This window comes from Pristis pectinata, chromosome 4 (assembly GCF_009764475.1).
Source record: "Pristis pectinata isolate sPriPec2 chromosome 4, sPriPec2.1.pri, whole genome shotgun sequence".
NCBI classification, from domain to species: domain Eukaryota; kingdom Metazoa; phylum Chordata; class Chondrichthyes; order Rhinopristiformes; family Pristidae; genus Pristis; species Pristis pectinata.
Genome location: NC_067408.1, coordinates 74,696,865 through 74,715,745, shown reverse-complemented (window position 1 = coordinate 74,715,745; position 18,881 = coordinate 74,696,865). Strand labels below are relative to the sequence as shown.

The window sequence follows — 18,881 nt, the reverse complement described above, 5'->3', positions numbered from 1 at the left end:
GGACAGATGAGCTTCCCTGGGTCCTACTGGACATCCGCACAGCCCCCAAGGAGGACCTGGGCACCTCCTTGGCGGCATTGGTCTACGGCACCCCCGACGGTCCCGAGCGAGTTCGTACCAGAGGCCGAGGTTCAGAAAAAACTCCAGCAGCGGTGCTAATGAGGTTGTGGGACAAGATAGGGACCCTGGCATCGGTCCAGACCTCCAGGCATGGTCCCATGCCATCCTTCACCACTAAGACCTCCATATGTTTTTATTCGCAGGGGCAAGCACAGGTCACCTCTACAGCAGCCGTACGAGGGACCTTCAAGGTGACCCGGCACAACGAATCCACGTGCGTCGTGGAGGTGGGTGGCCAGGAAGAGACTTTTACAGTGGACCGCCTCAAATCAGTGCAGTTGGACATTGAGCAACCAGTGAGGGTACCCACACTGCACTGGCGAAGCCGGCCACCCAGGCAAGCCACCCAGACTGGGGCTCCACTCCCCCAATGGACGTTTCTGGGGGGGGGTTTGGCAGCCGCACACGCGTGACTCAACCGCCAATCGGGAGCCTCGGGCACACGCGGTAGCGCGTTTGGAACTACCCACTCGGGGCGGACCCTCCAGGGACAGTCAGACGTCCCTTCTGCCCCGGGGGTCGCAGGGGCCCCATGGGATGGTAGATGGAAGCGTGTGATTTTGAATCAGTAAAGGGTTTTTTTTTTTGAGTTCAGCACTCTCTGCCTCCGTGTGTTCCTTCAGTAGCGCATTGCGTGCGGCTACAAGAGCACCTTTATCAAACATCAATCTACAGCATGGAGATCCAATAAACACTTATTGCAATATTTATTGAATGTATCTTCTTACAACATTCGGATTGGAATTTGCCTAATCAATAAATCTTCTTGACTGACATTCAGTTTCAACAGCTGCCAAATCACCCCTCCAATTACAATGACTCCATGTAACCACAGCTGCAGAACAAACAAACTCATTTACAGAACAATGAACATGTTCCAGTAATAATTCACATTAAGCTGAGGGGAGATATGCATCCATTCCCCTAACCAGAAATGCCAATTTCAGTTTAGTACAGGTGTTCTTGTTATTTTATTCGGATGTTTTTAAGTTTAACCTGTAAATTCATACAGAGTATACATGGACTGTGGCAAGGCAGAGTAAAAAAGGTATAAAAATTGGATGATAAGTAATCAAAAGATGAGTCTTTAAAACCTTAAACGGTTTGGTCGCTATAATGTAGAGGCAGTCAAGGAACTAGGAACTGACATGAGCTTCAAGCCTGCTTGGGGAGTCTGGGGAGAACTAAATGGAAATAGCCAAATCATGACCAACAGTTGTTTGGAAACTGGGGGTGGGGGGTTCATCCAGGGATTGCAAACATTGGGAACTATGGAGAATGCTTTCTTCTCTCTGGCTCACCATCACATAGCCCTCCAGGCAGCACTGGGACAGTAAGAGACTGCTGCTGCTTTAGTACAGAAGCTTTGTAAAGCAGACCTTCACTCTCATATTGATTTGCTTCTAATGCACCATTTACACAGTGCATCTCTACACACAAATCATAAACAGAATCATTATTTCATGACAACAGCAAAAAAAACTTCTTGGCTGCTAAAATCAAGAGAGACTTTTTAAAAATTAGTTCATTTTTTGCTACCACTGTTCATTGATCTTAAAATATCCTGTTCATTGCTCAGAGAATTTCCTTAAGAAGGGTTTCCCCAAGAGGAGGGTCATGTGGAACTGCATGGTCATGAGGTGGATTAAGGAAGACTAGTCTCTGTGGCTTTGGATCACTCCCCTCCGACAGTGAGAATTACATTTCACAATAGTTCAGGGAACATCTGCCAGACAGTCTGCTTTGAGCCACTGCATACACCATCACAAGTAAAAAATTACTCTCTTCCCACCACCAAGGAAAATTCCAGGAAATAGCTACTGGCTTCCCATGAGGATCTGAGTTAGACCATTCCGACTCCTTTCATTAAGGCTATGACATTGATGAATACAAATTTCCATTCCTATAGCACGCAGATTCTTATGACCATGGAAGCTGCCATTCTGCATTTATTACGTCAATCTATAACCTACAGTGCCACGAGTCTTTCAATCAGCACCACTTTGGATTAACAGAACTGATTTGAATAAAATCTGGTATTTTGAGAACTGCAGTATTAAAAAAAATCTTACAATAAAGTATTTGCCTCCACAAATAGAGAATGCACTCAAAGGTAAAATAAAGCAAAACAGCAGAACAAGTTTAACATTTTCAGTATCTTTTTCCATGCTGTAGCCTGTGCCAAAATGCCACCCCTCCCCCAAAGACATTCAGGCTGTAAGGTTAATCAGTGTGGGGTGAGTAGTAAAATCTGGGGGAGTTGATGGGAATACAAGGAGTACAAGTTACTCAAGGTCTGTGAGCCACAAAACAAACAATCCATTGGCTGAAGGAAATATGTATAGTGGAAGAGTTTAACATAAAATAATATTTATTATCACAGTTAAATCTTGATTTTTGGAGCACAGCAGTCATGATAACAAAGCAAAGGTTTTGGTTGTTTAGGGGCTAATCATCTCAAACCCAAGATATCAAGACAGTTCCCTAGGGTCAACCAACTTTGGGTGTTTATCAATGATTTTCCTTCCAGTAAAGTGGGGATGTTCAGGGAAGATCACACAGTATTTGACCCCATTTGCAACCTGTCAAATAATGAATTAGTCCATAACTGCATGCAGAGGGACCCATATAACCCTCTTAGATATGGGCTGATAAGTGGCAAGTGCTCTCAGGCCAGACAATGACCTTCTCCACCAAGAGAATCAAACCACTTCCTATCACTGTACAAAACGTATTATCATCAATAAATCCCTCATCATTAAAATTCGTGTCAAATCTCACAGAATTTTTGACCAATAACCGTCTTACCACTGACATTAGAATTACTTCCCTGTAATTACCTGGCTAATCCTGGCTGCCCTTCTTGTTGTCCTCAAGTCTTCTGGAACCTCATCTATAGCCAACGAAGATTTTGAAATCATGTCAGGGCCCCCAGCCTGTCTTTCCTTGCTTCCCCAAAGCAGCCTAGGATACAAAGCTGCTAGGGATTTACCAAGCTTTAAGTCTGCTAGCAAGCTAATACCTCCTTTTTACTGTTGCCATGTTCCAGAATTTTTCAATTAGAATTCTCCACTACAAAGTTATTCACCATTTACTCCACTCTTAACCTTTTGTGTGTTTTATTGCTTGAATATATTATACACAAAGAAGGTACACCAGCAGCTCTACTTCGTTAAGAGTTTGAGGAAATTTAGTATGTCACCAAAAGATTCTTACAAATTTCTATGGACGTACAGTGGAAAGCATTCTGACTGGTTGCCTTACAGCCTAGTATGGAGGCTACAATGCACAGGATCACAAGAGGCTGCAGAGGGATGTAAACGCAGCCAGCTCCATCACAGGCACAACCCTCCCCACTACCCAAGACATCTTCAAGAAGCGCTGCCTCAAGGTGGCAGCATCCATTATGAAGAACCCTCACCATCCAGGTCATGCCCTCTTCTCATTACTACCATTAGGGAGGTGGTACAGGAGCCTGAAGACCCACAATTAATTACTCAGAAACAACTTCTTCCTCTCTGACATCAGATTTCTGAACAGTCAATGAACACTACCTCGTTATTCCTTTTCTTTTTGCACTATTTATTTTTGTAATTTATAGTAATTTTATGTCTTTGCACTCTACAACAGATTTCACGTCATCTAAGTCAGTGATAACAAATCTGATTCAGATACTTGGTCCTTGAATGCTCATTTCCATAGATCCACACTGATCTCTTCCAATAGGCTGATTCAGTGACATCATTGTGTGAAAATTAATATTATTTCCATTGATCAACACAAATCTCCTCCAGCAGACTTCGGTTCAGTGAGATTATTGAGTGCAAATTAGCAAGACTCAAATTCATTGCAGCAATATTACAGAGCTTTCACATTAAAACATTTTTTCAGTGCAAGTTTATTTCAGATGGACAAATATCATTTAAAAAAAGCTATTCTATAGAAATACAAAATGTATCCTTCAACCATAGTTTAAAACTCTTTGATGTTGAACAATTGTATGGTGGGAAATTTTTATATATCTAAAAAAAACTTTATTTAGAGAAATGAAGAAAATGATTCCATATAGAACAGAGAAATCTGGAAAGACGATTTCTTCAGTTTAGAGGAAATATAAACTGCAAATGGAAAACAAAACAATACTCTTAAAAAAAAAGTTTAAATATAAAGATATTAATATACTTGCCTAAATTGTGCACTTCAGTCAGTTGTACAATGAAGACTCAATAAATCAGAATTATGTCAGTGATTTCAATCTAGTCAGTTATAACAGTTCTGCTGTAAATTAAATCAACCCTTCCCGTAATTAGAAAACAGATTTTGCTGTAGCTTCTCCAGTGAACATTATAAAATGCAATCACTTTGGAAGACATGAAGATTTGTAATTACCCCCAACTGATCATTATAAAATATAATTTTACTGATAACTTGTGTAACATGTGCATGAAGATATGTTCCTTCCTAATCAAAAAAGGGAAATAATTTATCTTTGTATATTCAAGGAAAAAATGGCTGGCAACCAATCAAAAAATTAGTATTAAGGTTGGCTGGCACAAATAAAAGTTAATCCCAATGCCTTGCATAACTTCAAAATTATTTTTCACAGCAAGTGAAAACACCAATAGTTCACAATTCAACTGCACTGAAGATATTTTTAACCCATTGTGGGAATTAACCAGTTTCTTGGTTAGTGGCTGTTAACTGGAATCACTTTAGCTGTTTGTGGCTGTTCACTGGAATTAACATAAATCACGTGCAGTGACAAGGGAAAATTAATTCCGTTATGCAAGTTTCAAGGACCTAGAAGTTTCCTTTTCCTATCTTCCACATGTGCACCAATAGTTTAGTTTCCACATCCCAGAGTTTGTTACCTCGTAGCAGTGATTCCACTGCTGACTCAGTCATTTCACAATTTGTTACATCAATTCTCCTCTCATCTGATTGCATCCATGGAGGCAAAGGGATAGTCCACATTTCGAAATATCAAGTATTCCTTTGCCTCACAGATGCTACTTGATGCGCTGAGTTCCTCCAGCATTTTGCTTTTTGCTTCAGATTCCAGCATCTGCAGTCTCTTCTATCTCCTGATTATATCCACACTGTTTTTGTCTTGGGGGCCACGTCATCAATAACCATTAATCAGCTCACAGTCACACCTCTGAAACAGGTTTAGACCCAATTCTTTATACGACTTTCAGAATGATGGTCAGGAATAAAGATCACTAAGCAAACATGGGCTCTTCGTAGTAATAAATACAAATAGCAAGGTACCAAAAGGAGTGGCTCAGAATAAAGTTTCGTTTGTGCATCAACATTTTGCTTATAAAACTTCCAAGGCATTACAAGGATCCATTTGAGTCACATGCAATACAATCGCTACACCAAAAACTCACTTCCTTTTTGCCTGCTGGCTGAGCTATACAATATGCTGTAGCAAATCGCTTACATTTAACAATTGTGGCATTTTCTGGGCCTCAATGTGTCTACAGGCAAATACAAAAATCAAATTAAAGCAAAGTTAAACAGAAAATGCTGATAAAACTCAGCAGTTTAATCAAATCAAAAGGAAACTAATTGAAAAGATCAGTCCCTTGCTGCATTTTTGGCTTTTGGGTCAATTGCAATATTCAGCCAGAAAACTAGCAGCAAATGAATAGCCCTTTATTCAATCAACCAAACTTTCCTTTTTACCGAAGTCTGAACTGGAGAATCTCTCAATATTAGCAGTCTATAAATTGATTTGTAGAAATAATTCTGTTTTAATTTTCTAAAATCCTTATTACAATTTACATTAACTTTTTTCAACTGTAGAGATGACTGCAATATGATGTGGATACTGCACCACATATTAATCTACTCATACCTTAAAAGCAGTTTTTCACTATCCTCCTCCATCCCCATTGCAACATATAAGCTACCCAATGGAAATAAAGGGTTAAAAAATTATCTGCACCTGAAGCAGGCCAGTGAATAGACCAAAAGTAGTCCCAAGCCTTCACCTAGTTATGATCCAAAAGTTAGGTTGCCCAATTGGCTACAACATCAAAGCCCATCACACAAGCTGCATTCCTCCTCGGAAGCACGAGGGCATAATCAAGATGCCAGTGGACTCAATTAACAAGTCCTTGTACCAGTTCCAAATGAAGGTGCTCAGGCACTGAACGTCTGCAAAACATGCCAATTTCTACACTCTGAATAAGCCACACAACCACATAGATTTCTAGAGCAACATACAACATGCTGGGGGAACTCAGCAGGATGACCAGCATCTATTGGTGGTGGTGGGGGTGGGAGGAATTGTTGATGTTTTGGATTGAAACCCTGCATCAGTATCAAGCGTGAAGAGGGAGAATGGTGAGACAGGGACCAGTGGTAATTGGTAGACTGGCAATGGGTGAAGGATGTTGGGCAGATAGTGCCAGGTAGGGGAGGGGTGGAGTTGGGAGACAGGAAGTAGGTGGATGATAGGTGGAGGCAGACAAAAATAAGGCAGATAAAGGCTGGGGGGTTGGGGAAAAAGGCTGTCTTGGAGGGTGTCAAGAAAGATACACAAGGTAACCACCGGTGTTGTAATCTGATAAGTAAGGAAGATAATGGGGCCAATTAGGCAAGAGGTAAGCAAACAGAACCAGATTGGGGGGGGGGGGGAAGGGGAGGGAGGGGAGGGGAGATCCAGTGGGTAAAATGTGTGGGTAGTGGGGGGATGGAACCAGGAGAGGGATGGGGACAAAAATGGATGATGGGAGACTGGAGGGTGTGTGTGTGTGGGAAAGGGGACAAAAATGGGATGACCAGAGGTGGATCGGAAGGAGAGGTGGGGTGGGGGGGGGGGGGGAGAAAGGGAAAAAATTACCCAAAATTCAAAGAACGCAATTTTTGACTATACTCCAAAGATAGTACCACAGGAGAAGGAATTATATTTTTGTGCACCACATTTTGCTCATCAAGAGAGAAGGTTGTGTTGCAAGATGAATAACAAATGAAACTAGCTCTGGATGTCTAGCTTTGACATAGTGTAATTAAATGCAGAAAAAAAACATAATGCATTATAGACCCAACTCCAGAACAGTGCATCAATATTCCCATTTTCTCCCCATTTCCCACAATAATTGAGAATACCAGTTACAATCATATTTCTGCTACAAGTCTATTCAATGTTCATAGCAAGCCAATGGATAGAGCATAATATGATTCCCTACAGGTCTAGATTCAATTCACATCCAGATTGAGATAAAAAGACCAATGTTTGACACATTGACTTTTCTTCTAATTCTCAAATTCATAACCTTGTTAAAATATCAACAAATGTTACCTCCAGTTCTCATCTTAGTCTCTCATTAAGAAATTAGCAATATCCCAGAATTTAAAACTGCACAACAGATAATGGGTGGATTCACCATTGGAAGATCATGTACATATACAACAGGCCAATTTAAGGATTATTGTAAATTTTATGCAATGATTACAATGGCAAATTAATTCTTTTAAAGGTGTTTTTGGAATAAATTATTTAACTAGCCTTTCTAATTTTCACTTAGCTATCTACACAAGTCTAAAAATTTCTACTTTGGTCAACTTGTTGACATAACTTTGGTGGAAGAATGGTGGAGAGATCCATATTAAAACATATTTTTGCAGTCAAAATGTAAATCAGCAGGGACTGTTTAATGGAGCAAAGAAATTTTAACAGTTGCCTACAATCGTGAATGGGAAATATATTCATGCCCCCTTCATCATCAGTGGGTCCAAATCCCAGAATAAAAGAATCGTGGATCAGCTTCCCCAGGACTGCAGCATTTCAAGATAGCCTACCACCATCTTCTCAATAGCAAATAGACAAGGCAATATATGCTAGCCCTAAAAATACTCATCCTTACAAATTAATAAAAATTAAATTTTCATGACCTTTATGCTATGTCGTGCAAGAGCAATACAGTTTTACAAGATGACTAAAGAAATTCAGACTTCTTCCCCCCCATCATACTTTAATTTCAAGCCAGTTCTTGAAAAAGGCGAGTTGCATGTGATTCATTGATCTAAGTATCAGTTAGCTATATTATGGTTGCATAATGGAAATATTATTATCACAAATTACTCAAAGAAAATATAAAGAAAGTAGTGGTGAAAGACCTGTTGTAGACTTCACCCGCAGATAGCTGGCCTTGTGATTTTCTTTGTAAACTTTAATCACAAACCTGTAATGGTAATTATATGGAGAGGGGTTTTGACCCCTTTCAACTCCAATTGGTTTTTCAGTTTTTTTTTACATTTTACAGATAAATCTCAGCAAAAATTTCCCCAATGATTACAGAATGGGAAGTACTTCCTCAAACCCTGTAAAGGAATTTAAATCCAGGGACCTAGTTGTTCATGCGTTTCTCCAGTTACCAGCAGTTAATAGTAGTTTCCATAATGAAAATTACTAATGGTTCAGCAAAGAGCTGATCAGTCCTCTGAAAAGGAAATATTAGACCCACAATCACATCCAAAATCTCTGTACAAATGCCAAAAAAACAAAAAGGGGATTATTCATCATTGGGCTATTGATGTCACATTTATTGCCTATCCCTAATTGAGAAGGTATTGATGAGTGACCATTTTGAAGAACCAGTCTTTATGAAGGTTCTCCACCCTGCCATTAGGTAGAGATTTGAAGATTTCAACCTAGAATTGTACAACACTCAGATTAAATGTGAAGGAATATAGTGCTTGAGCAATTTCTATTTACCTTGCTTGCCCAACTGTAATATTAACCAAAAGATTCACTTCTTCCAGTCTCAAAAAAAGTCAAGACTTATTGCACATAGTTCATCCATGAAGATTCTCTAGCAACATACAAAATGTCCCTTACAGAGAAGTTATTGCAAGTTCAGCAACCCAAAGATCTGATCACTTATCTCAAAAGAAGAATCAGTACAATGGCTGAAGAATAGTCAGCAATCTAAAAGCCATTAATGAAAGTAAGTGCACTCCACTTAGGCAGCAACTCCTGGATTGTGATGGGGATCACCTATGTCCACTGTGATGTTAATGTATAAAGGCTTATGATCTTGTAATAGCACATTGTAGGAGCAGGAGTTCAAACCATCTTTCTTCCAGTTTTGAGAGACTTCCCTCAGAAGCTTCATCCTGCGAAAGTGATCAGAAGTAGTACAGCTTATGATCCACAGAATAAATATATTTAAAATTAAATTAAGCCTCGAACATAAATTAACTTGGTCTGGTTAGTAACATGGTGCCATAATGGTCAATATACAACCTAGATCCAAGATAACAAATACACTTTTGCAAAACAAAATCAAATATACAAACGAGAATGGGGATAAGCAGCTCCCAGTGAATTAAATTTACATTCCAACCCACCTATCATTATTGACTTCATTTCCTTTGTCTCTTTTGTGGAAAGTCATTGTGTATCTGGCAATTTCACTGGGGGGCCTCACAATTTTCATTTTTTGCAGCTGAACTCTATGAAAAAAATTAATTATTATTACAAAGCACACAAGCATGACAAATTAAATGACATTTGAGGAACAGAAGTTGTTGTTATTTCCTAATGTTTTACTTCCCTCAGTTAAAATCTGACACTGTGGTACACATTAACCATTTAAAATAGTAGCTATCAAATTCCACACATATTTTGTCTCTCCTCACATTTCTGTGGTTTTACACTCCAATACAGCCCAAAGATATCCACATCATCACTGGTCAAATTCTGTCTGCAAGGAACCCAGCGAGAAAGGGTTTGTGTCTTTGGGACCAGCCCTCCCCACACATGAAGCAAAATCAAAGGCAGACATTTAAGGGAAAGGCATGCCCAAGCTTCAACTCAATAGCAATGGGAAAATAGCTTGAAAAGAAACCTACAGGTAATGGTATTTCTTAAACTTGCTGTCAAAGCTGTCTGGTAAGTTGCTGCATTGCATTTTGGAAACAATGCACACTGCAGCTAAAGAATGCCAAATTTTAGCTGCTTATGGGTGATGGATTGGATGCCACTCAAGGAGGTTACTTTGTTCTGGGTTACAAAGAGCTTAAGCTTCACTGGTGGCACATTCATCCAGACAAGTGAAGAATATTCAGTCATGTCCCTGACTTGTGCCTTGTAGATAACCGTCAGGGAAAGCAGGAAGTCAGAGTCATTTTGCTCTGAAACAGGCCCTTTGGCCCAACTCATCTATGCCAACCAAGATGTCTATTTGAACTAATCCCATTTATCCCTCTAAACCTTTTCTATCCATGTACCTGATCAAATATTTTGTAAACATTGCAATTGCACCCACTTCTTACAATTAATTTTACTGCCTCTTTCTATTTGCATTGCTGTAGCTCTTATAATTCCAAATAATTTTCATTATCTACAACATTGGGAATCACAAATTATAATTTTGTTGATCAGTTCACACACTCAAATGCATACGGTAATTCACAGTCAACAAGGCTCAGTTTGACAAACAACTTAATGTTCTGCAATGATAAAGAAAATATTAACAAATGCAATTATTGATCTGGGGCAAAGATTGATCAATGTTACATAGGATAAATCATTCTTTAATGATTTAAGTAGACAGCAGTTACATAAGCTATCTAGGAATTTGATTTTGGCTTTGTATATATACACACACAAACAAGTTAGCAAAACAATCAAAATGAACAATGATCTGATGTAAACAATTATCCAGATAGCTGTTCTGTTTCCAAGTCTGTAGAGACATCACCCTACCTTATCCGAAGGTCATCATCCTCTCCACCCCAGCCCCAATAACGGTTTGAAAACCCATTGACTTGCGTGAACTGCTCCCTAGTCAAAGCTGTTACTCCACCAAAATAACCAGCGTAGCGATTCCTTGTTATTTGGGGATTATGGGGGTGGGGTGGGAGGAAATAAAAAAAGCATTTGTAAATCCTAATTTGTCTCTTTTTTTTCTAAAATTCAGTCAGTAGAACTGGACTTGAAATGAGAGAAATTTCCAGGATGGGTATTGAAATACAGTGGCATGCAAAAGTTTGGGCACCCCGGTCAAAAGTTCTGTTACTGTGAATAGCTAAGCGAGTAAAAGATGACCTGATTTCCAAAAGGCAGAAAGTTAAAGATGACACATTTCCCTAATATTTTAAGCAAGATTACTTTTTTATTTCCACCTTTTACAGTTTCAAAATAACAAAAAAGGAAAAGGGCCCAAAGCAAAAGTTTGGGCACCTGCATGGTCAGTACTTAGTAACACCCCCTTTGGTAAGTATCACAGCTTGTAAACACTTTCTGTAACCAGCCAAGAGTCTTTCAATTCTTGTTTGGGGGATTTTCACCCATTCTTCCTTGCAAAAGGTTTCTAGTTCTGAGAGATTCTTGGGCCGTCTTGCACGTACTGCTCTTTTGAGGTCTATCCAGATTTTCAATGATGTTTAGGTCGGGGGACTGTGAGGGCCATGGCAAAACCTTCAGCTTGTGCCTCTTATCCGAAGGTCATCATCCTCTCCACCCCAGCCCCAATAACGGTTAGTCCATTGTGGATTTTGAGGTGTGTTTAGGATCGTTATCCTGTTGTAGAAGCCATCCTCTTTTCACCTTCAGCTTTTTTTTGTTTTTACAGAACAGTGTGATGTTTGCTTCCAGAATTTGCTGGTATTTAATTGAATTCATTCTTTCCTCTACCAGTGAAATGTTCCCCATGCTACTGGTTGCAACACAAGGCCAAAGCATGACCGATCCACCCCCGTGCTTAACAGTTGGAGAGGTGTTCTTTCATGAAATTCTGCATCCTTTTTTCTCCAAACATACCTTTGCTCATTGTGGCCAAAAAGTTCTATTTTAACTTCATCAGTCCACAGGACTTGTTTCCAAAATGCATCAGGCTTGTTCAGATGTCCCTTTGCAAACTTCTGACACTGGATTTTGTGGTGAGGACGCAGGAAAGGTTTTCTTCTGATGACTCTTCCATGAAGGTCATATTTGTGCAGGTGTCGCTGCACAGTAGAACAGTGCACCACCACTCCAGAGTCTGCTAAATCTTCCTGAAGGTCTTTTGCAGTCAAGCAGGGATTTTGATTTGCTTATCTAGCAATCCTACGAGCAGTTCTCTCGGAAAGTTTTCTTGGTCTTCCAGACCTCAACTTGACCTCCACTGTTCCTGTTAATTGCCATTTCTTAATTACATTACGAACTGAGGAAACGGCTACCTGAAAACGCTTGGTATCTTCTTATAGACTTCACCTGCTGTGTGGGCATCATTTATTTTAATTTTCAGAATGCTAGGCAGCTGTTTAGAGGAGCCCATGGCTGCTGATTGTTGGGACAAGGTTTGAGGAGTCAGGGTACTTATAAAGCTTTGAAATTTGCATCACCTGTACTTTCCTAATGATGACTGTGAACAAGCCATAGCCCTAACACCTTGGTAAAAGTTACCTGAGAGCTCACATCTCTTGGGATGTCCAAACTTTTGCATGGTGCTCCTTTCCTTTTTTCACTCTAAAATTGTACAAAGCAAAAATAATACACTAATCTTGCTTAAAATGTTGAAAAGATGTTTCATCTTTAACTTTATGACTTTTGGAGATCAGTTCATCTTCTACTCACTTAACTATTCACAGTAACAGAAATTTTGGCCGGGGTGCCCAAACTTTTGCATGCCACTGTAATATGCACCTGACTGGCTATAAAAGAGATTATTTTCTGTTTTAAAACGCATAAGGTTAGCTACTGTTTAAAGTTATTGGCTGATGCATTACAATAATATCCTTGTTCCTTAGAGATCAATAAAAGAAAACATTAAAGCTTTCCCAAAGAAATTGGAAGACTGTAAAATAATAAAGTACTTGTGATTCAATTACCAGGGAGCCATTAACCACAAAAGAAAATCAACCACAATTTTGTCACTAAGTTAATAACTTAAGGATAAACTATGGGAAGTACAACGGTGATAGCAGGAAGACAGATCAAATTAGATTTTATCACAACAAGATGCTTATACTGTAATTGGGTTGAGAGTATTTTCAAAGAGCACTTCAAATCATATAAAAGTTATCAGTACCACAATATCACTTTGGGGAAATATTATTTTTCACTGACTAAATTTGTTGGCTAATCCCTGAAAACTGGACATAAAAATTGTAGCAAGCTAATAATGAAGTTTATGACCCCCATTGATGGAAAATGAGGCAACCATTGCAAAATAGTTGGCCAAGCAATTCTCTGCATTGAAGAAACACACAAAACAGAAGTTAAGGCGAGTAACTAAATTCAACAACATCCTGGAAAGTAGGGCACATGGAGTTCCTCTTTAGCTTTACAGCGTGGTAAATTTTATTTACAGCGTGGTAACAGACCCTTCCAGCCCAATGAGTCCGCGCCGCCCATTTTAAACCCAAATTAACCTACCCGTACGTCTTTGCAATGTGGGAGGAAACCGGAGCACCCGGAGGAAACCCACACAGACACGGGAGAACGTACAAACTCCTTACAGACAGCGATGGGAATCAACCCCGATCGCTGGCGCTGTAATAGCATCGCATTAACCGCTACACTACCGTACCGTTGTTCTGAACTCTAAAGCAGGTCCTGTAGTAACAAGCTTCCAATGCACTTTAACGATCCCACCTACGCCTGGATCTGATGGCAAACATATCCTGCTGAATACTGCTACTTCTCAAAGTGCACAACATATAATGAAGCTCTTCTTAAGAATTATTTAAAAATAAATATACATTTGATAAATATTAACCAGAATACCAGGGATAGCACTCCTTGTCTTTGGAATTATGACAAGGCATTATTTACATTCACTTCCACCAAATGGGACAGACAGAATCTTGATTTAGCATCAACACTGCACTCAAATGCTAGCTTATTTTATTGTACTCAATTCCTTTCTTGACTCAGACTGTTACCAACAAAGTCAAAGCTGATATTTTTATCTACATCCCTATATGAAACCTCGTAACTTACTGAACTGGCTTTATTCTGATGACAGTTTCTCTCAAGACTGCACTGAATTTATCAACAAATAAACACCATTTCTTAAAAAAATGTGGAGAAATTAATGGGATTGAATGGCAATAAGTTCCCAGATGTGCTACATCCAAGGGTTTTGTAGGAGGGAGCATACAGATAGTGGAGGCACTGATTATTATCCTCCAAAATTATATAGGTTCTAGGACCAATTCCCCAATTTAGAAGGTAGCAAATATAACCCCACTATTTGAGGGGAGGAGAGAGAAAACACAGAACTAGTGTCCAGTTAGCCTGACATCTGTAGGGAAAATTAGGGAATCTATTATAAAGGAAATGGTAATGAGCAATTGGAAAATAATATTAAGACTAGACTGAGTCAAACAGGCTACATGAAAAGGAAACAATATACCTGCTGGAATTTTGTGGTTTTACTTGGATGTGAGGCCTTAGATAAGAGACTATAAAACATAATTAGAACACATATCACTAAGAGTAATACAATGGCACAGACTGTCCTGATGTAGGGTTTCAACCCGAAACGTAGGTACTTCCTTTCCTCCCCAGTTTCTGCTCAACCTGCTAAGCCCCCCACCAAGCAACTTGTTTATTGGCGTAGACTGTGAATTGGTTAATGGACAGAAAATAAAGGGAACGAATAAACAGGTTATTTTTAGGTTGGGAAGCCATTACCAGAGCATTGCCACAGGGATCAGTGCTGGGGCCCCAGCTGTTTACAACCTAAAGCAAACAATTAAGAAAGGTAAATGGCACTGTCCTTTATTGGAAAAGGATTTGAGCACGTTTATACAGGCATCTTGCTGCAATTATACATAGCTCATGTTTGGAATAGTGGGTACAAATCTGGACTCCCAACACAAGGATGGGTACACTTGGAGGCAAAGAGAATGCAATGAAGATTCACCAGATTAATTCTTGGGATGACAGATCTGTCACAAGGAGAGATTAGGCAGTTTAGGTCCATAATTTGGATTTTAGAAGATGGAGACTTGACACCAAAATGTCAAAATTCTTAAGAGGCGTGACCGTGTAGATTCAGAGCTGATGTTTCCCTTGACTGGATATCCAGAACCAGCTGACGGTCACAAAAGATAAAAGGACACTTCTTCACCCAGAGGGTGGCGAATCTTTAGAATTCACTACCAAGAGAGCTATGGAGACTCGGTGAATGAGTACTTTCAAGATATAGGTTTAAAGATTCCTTGACACCAAGCGAATCAAGGGAGATAGGGTCAGTGCAGGGAAGTAACAGTGTTTTACAATATCAGCCAACTCCTGCTTCTATTTCCTAAGAACTCAGAACTGTATGAATTACCATCCGTTTGTGTGAAAAGGATAATCCCTACGAATGTTCGCAGAGGGCGTAAATAACATTACTTCTCATATAAATGAAAATAAAATCCACAGATGCTGGAAATCTGAAATAAAAACAAAATGCTGGGAACACTCAATCAAGCAGAAACTGTGGAGAGAGAAACAGAATTAACACTTCAGGCCAAAGATCCTTTGTCAGGGAAAGAGAGAAAATAAATTTGTTCTAAATTGCAGAGAAGGCCAGGTAGGATTAGATAGTATAAAGGGATTATGTGATAAAGTTGAGGGAGGGAGAAGCATAGAAGCTGTGAAATGAGTTTAGCTGTCAGTCATCCATCTGTTACATTGGCTCAGTTTCTCTCTCTCTCCACCAGCTTGGCCTGACCTGCTGAGCAATTACTCCAGCTCTGCATTTCATAGTTTTTACATTTCTTTGATAGTGTTCTCCCTAACTACCCTCTTCAACAGATGGCAGATCACATTGTTCACATGCCCAACAGAGACCAGCCATACATGGGTAAAGGTTCAAGGATGTGCTCAAAACCTCTTGGTATTGAGAACAGAAGCCTGGCAGAAGGAGTGGGCCATCCCACAAATTACATGCTCAACTAGCCCATCACCTGCTCCATCACTGTGGCTTCGATGTTGGGTTCATTAACCACTTCACAATGTACAACATCATCCTCAATCCTGAGGGACTGCTGAACCCAAAAGCTACTGGTTGTGACATCAACATTTCAATGCATTATTCACTTTAAATGGTAGGAACCCACATGATGGCAAATCCTAAAGTGAATCTGGTGCAATAGAACTTGCAAGAGATACTGAAGGCTATGGATAAAAGGCAAGGAGAACAGATTACAGGGAAAATTAGTGGATAATGGGATTGCTCCAAGAGTAGGCATAGACTCAGTGGGCTGAAATAGCTTTCTTATACATTGTACAGGGAGGACGAGCTATAGTCAGCTAGCCTGCAGGAACTTTGCCATCGTTGAAGGTGTCATTACTGCCATTTTCTTGGGCTTGGTGAAACAATTAGAAGAGCAGTAGCAGATGAACAATTAGCATCTCTTCAAAGTGAATTGCTTGTTGAAGGATATATTCAGCGCACAAGTTATACAAACTATTAGTTGTATTTTTTCCTCTCAAGTCCAGTGCCTCAGCATGCCATGATTTTCTAAGACTGGTACCACCTAATGCCCACCAGACCAGACTCACCCTGCCTTTATTGACCTGCTACAGAGGTTAGTATTCACCCCAATCTTCTTCCCCACCCAACCAATGGATTTATCTGGGCCTCAGCATCATGCCAATTCCCACAACAACCTAGAGTCAGCACGACAGCATATGCATTTTGCAGTGGTGGCTGGCATTAGCTACATTTTAAGGAAAATTGACAGGGCAACTCCAGGGGACTGCAGTTCCTCTCTTTGCCACTGAATGCATTTTGTATGGCAAAGTTTAGACGTTTGAGTGATGCATGTCTTTTTTAAATCAAAATTGCACAATTGTGTAACATGAAACGCAATCATGTGAGATCAAATTTAACTGTAGGCCAAAGTACCTTATGATTAAATTAAAATCAAATACTGTGAATTTATTTCTCAACACCCAACCCCAAAGTGGTCAACCTATTCAACACGTTCATAAAGATCTTGTCACGAACCAGCAACAAAACAAACACACTGAGCATGATTCAGTGTTAAAAAACTATTTTATTAATCACTACTTATGACCATACGTAAAATAAAAGTAAAAATGTTAGTATGTTAGAATTCAAAAATGTTAAACCTTGAACGTTAACCCCAAAACTAAACTCTTCGTGTGTGTGTGACAAAGTCCCAAACTCCAAGTTCAGGAATGGTTCTTAAAGTTCAGTTCCGCAAGCCATAACGTGAAACATGAGCAAGGGCTTCTTCAACAACCACCGTTGTCTGAAGATAAGACGTAGACGTAGAGAAACATAGAGAGTAAATGTTCCACGATGGAACCCAAGCGACACCTAAGTGTTTATTCGGTAGTGACTTCCTCACCCCGAAAAGCATCCGAATCGTGGTCGTCCACACACAAATACCTGTTTCCTTCTACAGGTCAGCAACAAAGTGAACTCCACCGGATTACTTCCAACTTCCATATGTGGATTTCAGTGGCAGACACAGTTATAGTTTCTCATCCATCAATAGAGAAAACTAGCAGACTGGTGTCTCTCTCCCTTCTCTCTCTCTCTCTCCCCCCTTTCTTCTTCTTCTGACTTCAACAACGTCATTACGTCCTTTATCTTCTATTGACATAAGCACACCCCACACACACACTCTATCTAAAAGGGACATTCACTGAGTCCGTAACAATCTCAGACTCCTTTTGTAAGCACCTCAGCATGGCGTGTTTCTCTAAGCAGTCTTCACACCACACCAGAGTCCCATGCTTTGCAAGGTGCACCTCTGGAGGACTAAGCAACAGACGTATTGGCTACTACTCACATCAGAACCCTTCAGATTCTGCATTCTCTCAACTGTGAAGGGCAAATGTCCCATGACTGCCTGGAGAGCATGGTGCAGCCAAATGATAAACACTTCACAGGCTGGAAGTTGACTCCTCCACACTCCTAGTCATGATGCTGAAACTCCTTGGCAGGGTCAGTAGAGCATTATATGTCCTCATGTGAAACCAGTGCTCATCTTTTCATGATCAAACCCCTGTACTGTACATTATGCCATCCTCAGAGCTGGGGAGATGCTTCAAGCCCTGTTCCAATAATTGCAACTGCGGACTTGTGGTGGAATTCTCTCCATTTGAAGATCCCTCTGTTTGACCATCTAACAGACACAAATGTTAGTGTATGAGCCAATGCAAAGGAACGAATGGAGACAAGAACAATACAGGTAGAGAGGAAAAGGTAAAGAATGTGGAGAAGAGAGAAAAGGAACAAGTTGGACTGTTCCTTTGGCAGTTGATGACAGGAATGAGCTTGAAGTATGCTCTGCTGACATGCAAGATATATTAATTAAATTTTCTGCTCTGACAAGCTCCCAAAATCACTTTATGTAGGGGAAGAGAGACGCAGGAGGAATATGAAAGTGGGTCTAAGGAAATTTCAGATCTAAAAATTTTCTGTTTTTCACTGGTTTGTAATTGTTTGGGTCCTCTAACATTTCAGATCATGGGCAACATTTGGTTGCAGTCACCTAATTTTTTTTTAAACTAGTAAGCCAGCACAAGCTGGTAGAGCCACTCTCTCACAGTGCCAGAGGCCTGGGTTCAATTCTGACTTTGCGTGCTGTCTGTGTGGAGTTGGCATGCTCTCCTGTGACCATGTAGGGTTTGGTCTGAGTGTTTGCTTTCCTCCCACCTTCCAAAGACTTGTAGGCTGGTAGGTTACTTAGTCACTGCACCACTTACCCACACACAAAGCGCGAGTCTGGGCGAGTAGGTGAGAATAATAAAAAAGGGATTAAGATTACTGTTGATGGTCAGTGTGGAC

At 40.1% G+C, this 18,881-nt stretch overlaps 1 protein-coding gene across 2 annotated transcripts in view; it reads right to left on the bottom strand.

The window, feature by feature from the left end:
* Positions 1-809: 809 nt before the first annotated feature.
* The window catches only part of b4galt4 (UDP-Gal:betaGlcNAc beta 1,4- galactosyltransferase, polypeptide 4), a 36,964-nt gene continuing 18,892 nt past the window's right edge, over positions 810-18,881 (bottom strand). The window contains exons 5-7 of one of the 2 annotated variants that reach the window (XM_052013913.1): positions 10,844-10,966; positions 9,484-9,588; positions 810-9,249 (exon numbers count right to left, since the gene is read on the bottom strand). In XM_052013913.1, coding sequence (XP_051869873.1) covers positions 9,096-9,249; positions 9,484-9,588; positions 10,844-10,966 — 382 coding nt within the window. In that variant the 3' untranslated portion in view covers positions 810-9,095. The remainder of the gene's footprint in view (positions 9,250-9,483; positions 9,589-10,843; positions 10,967-18,881) is intronic. The other variant, XM_052013914.1, reaches the window with a different exon arrangement.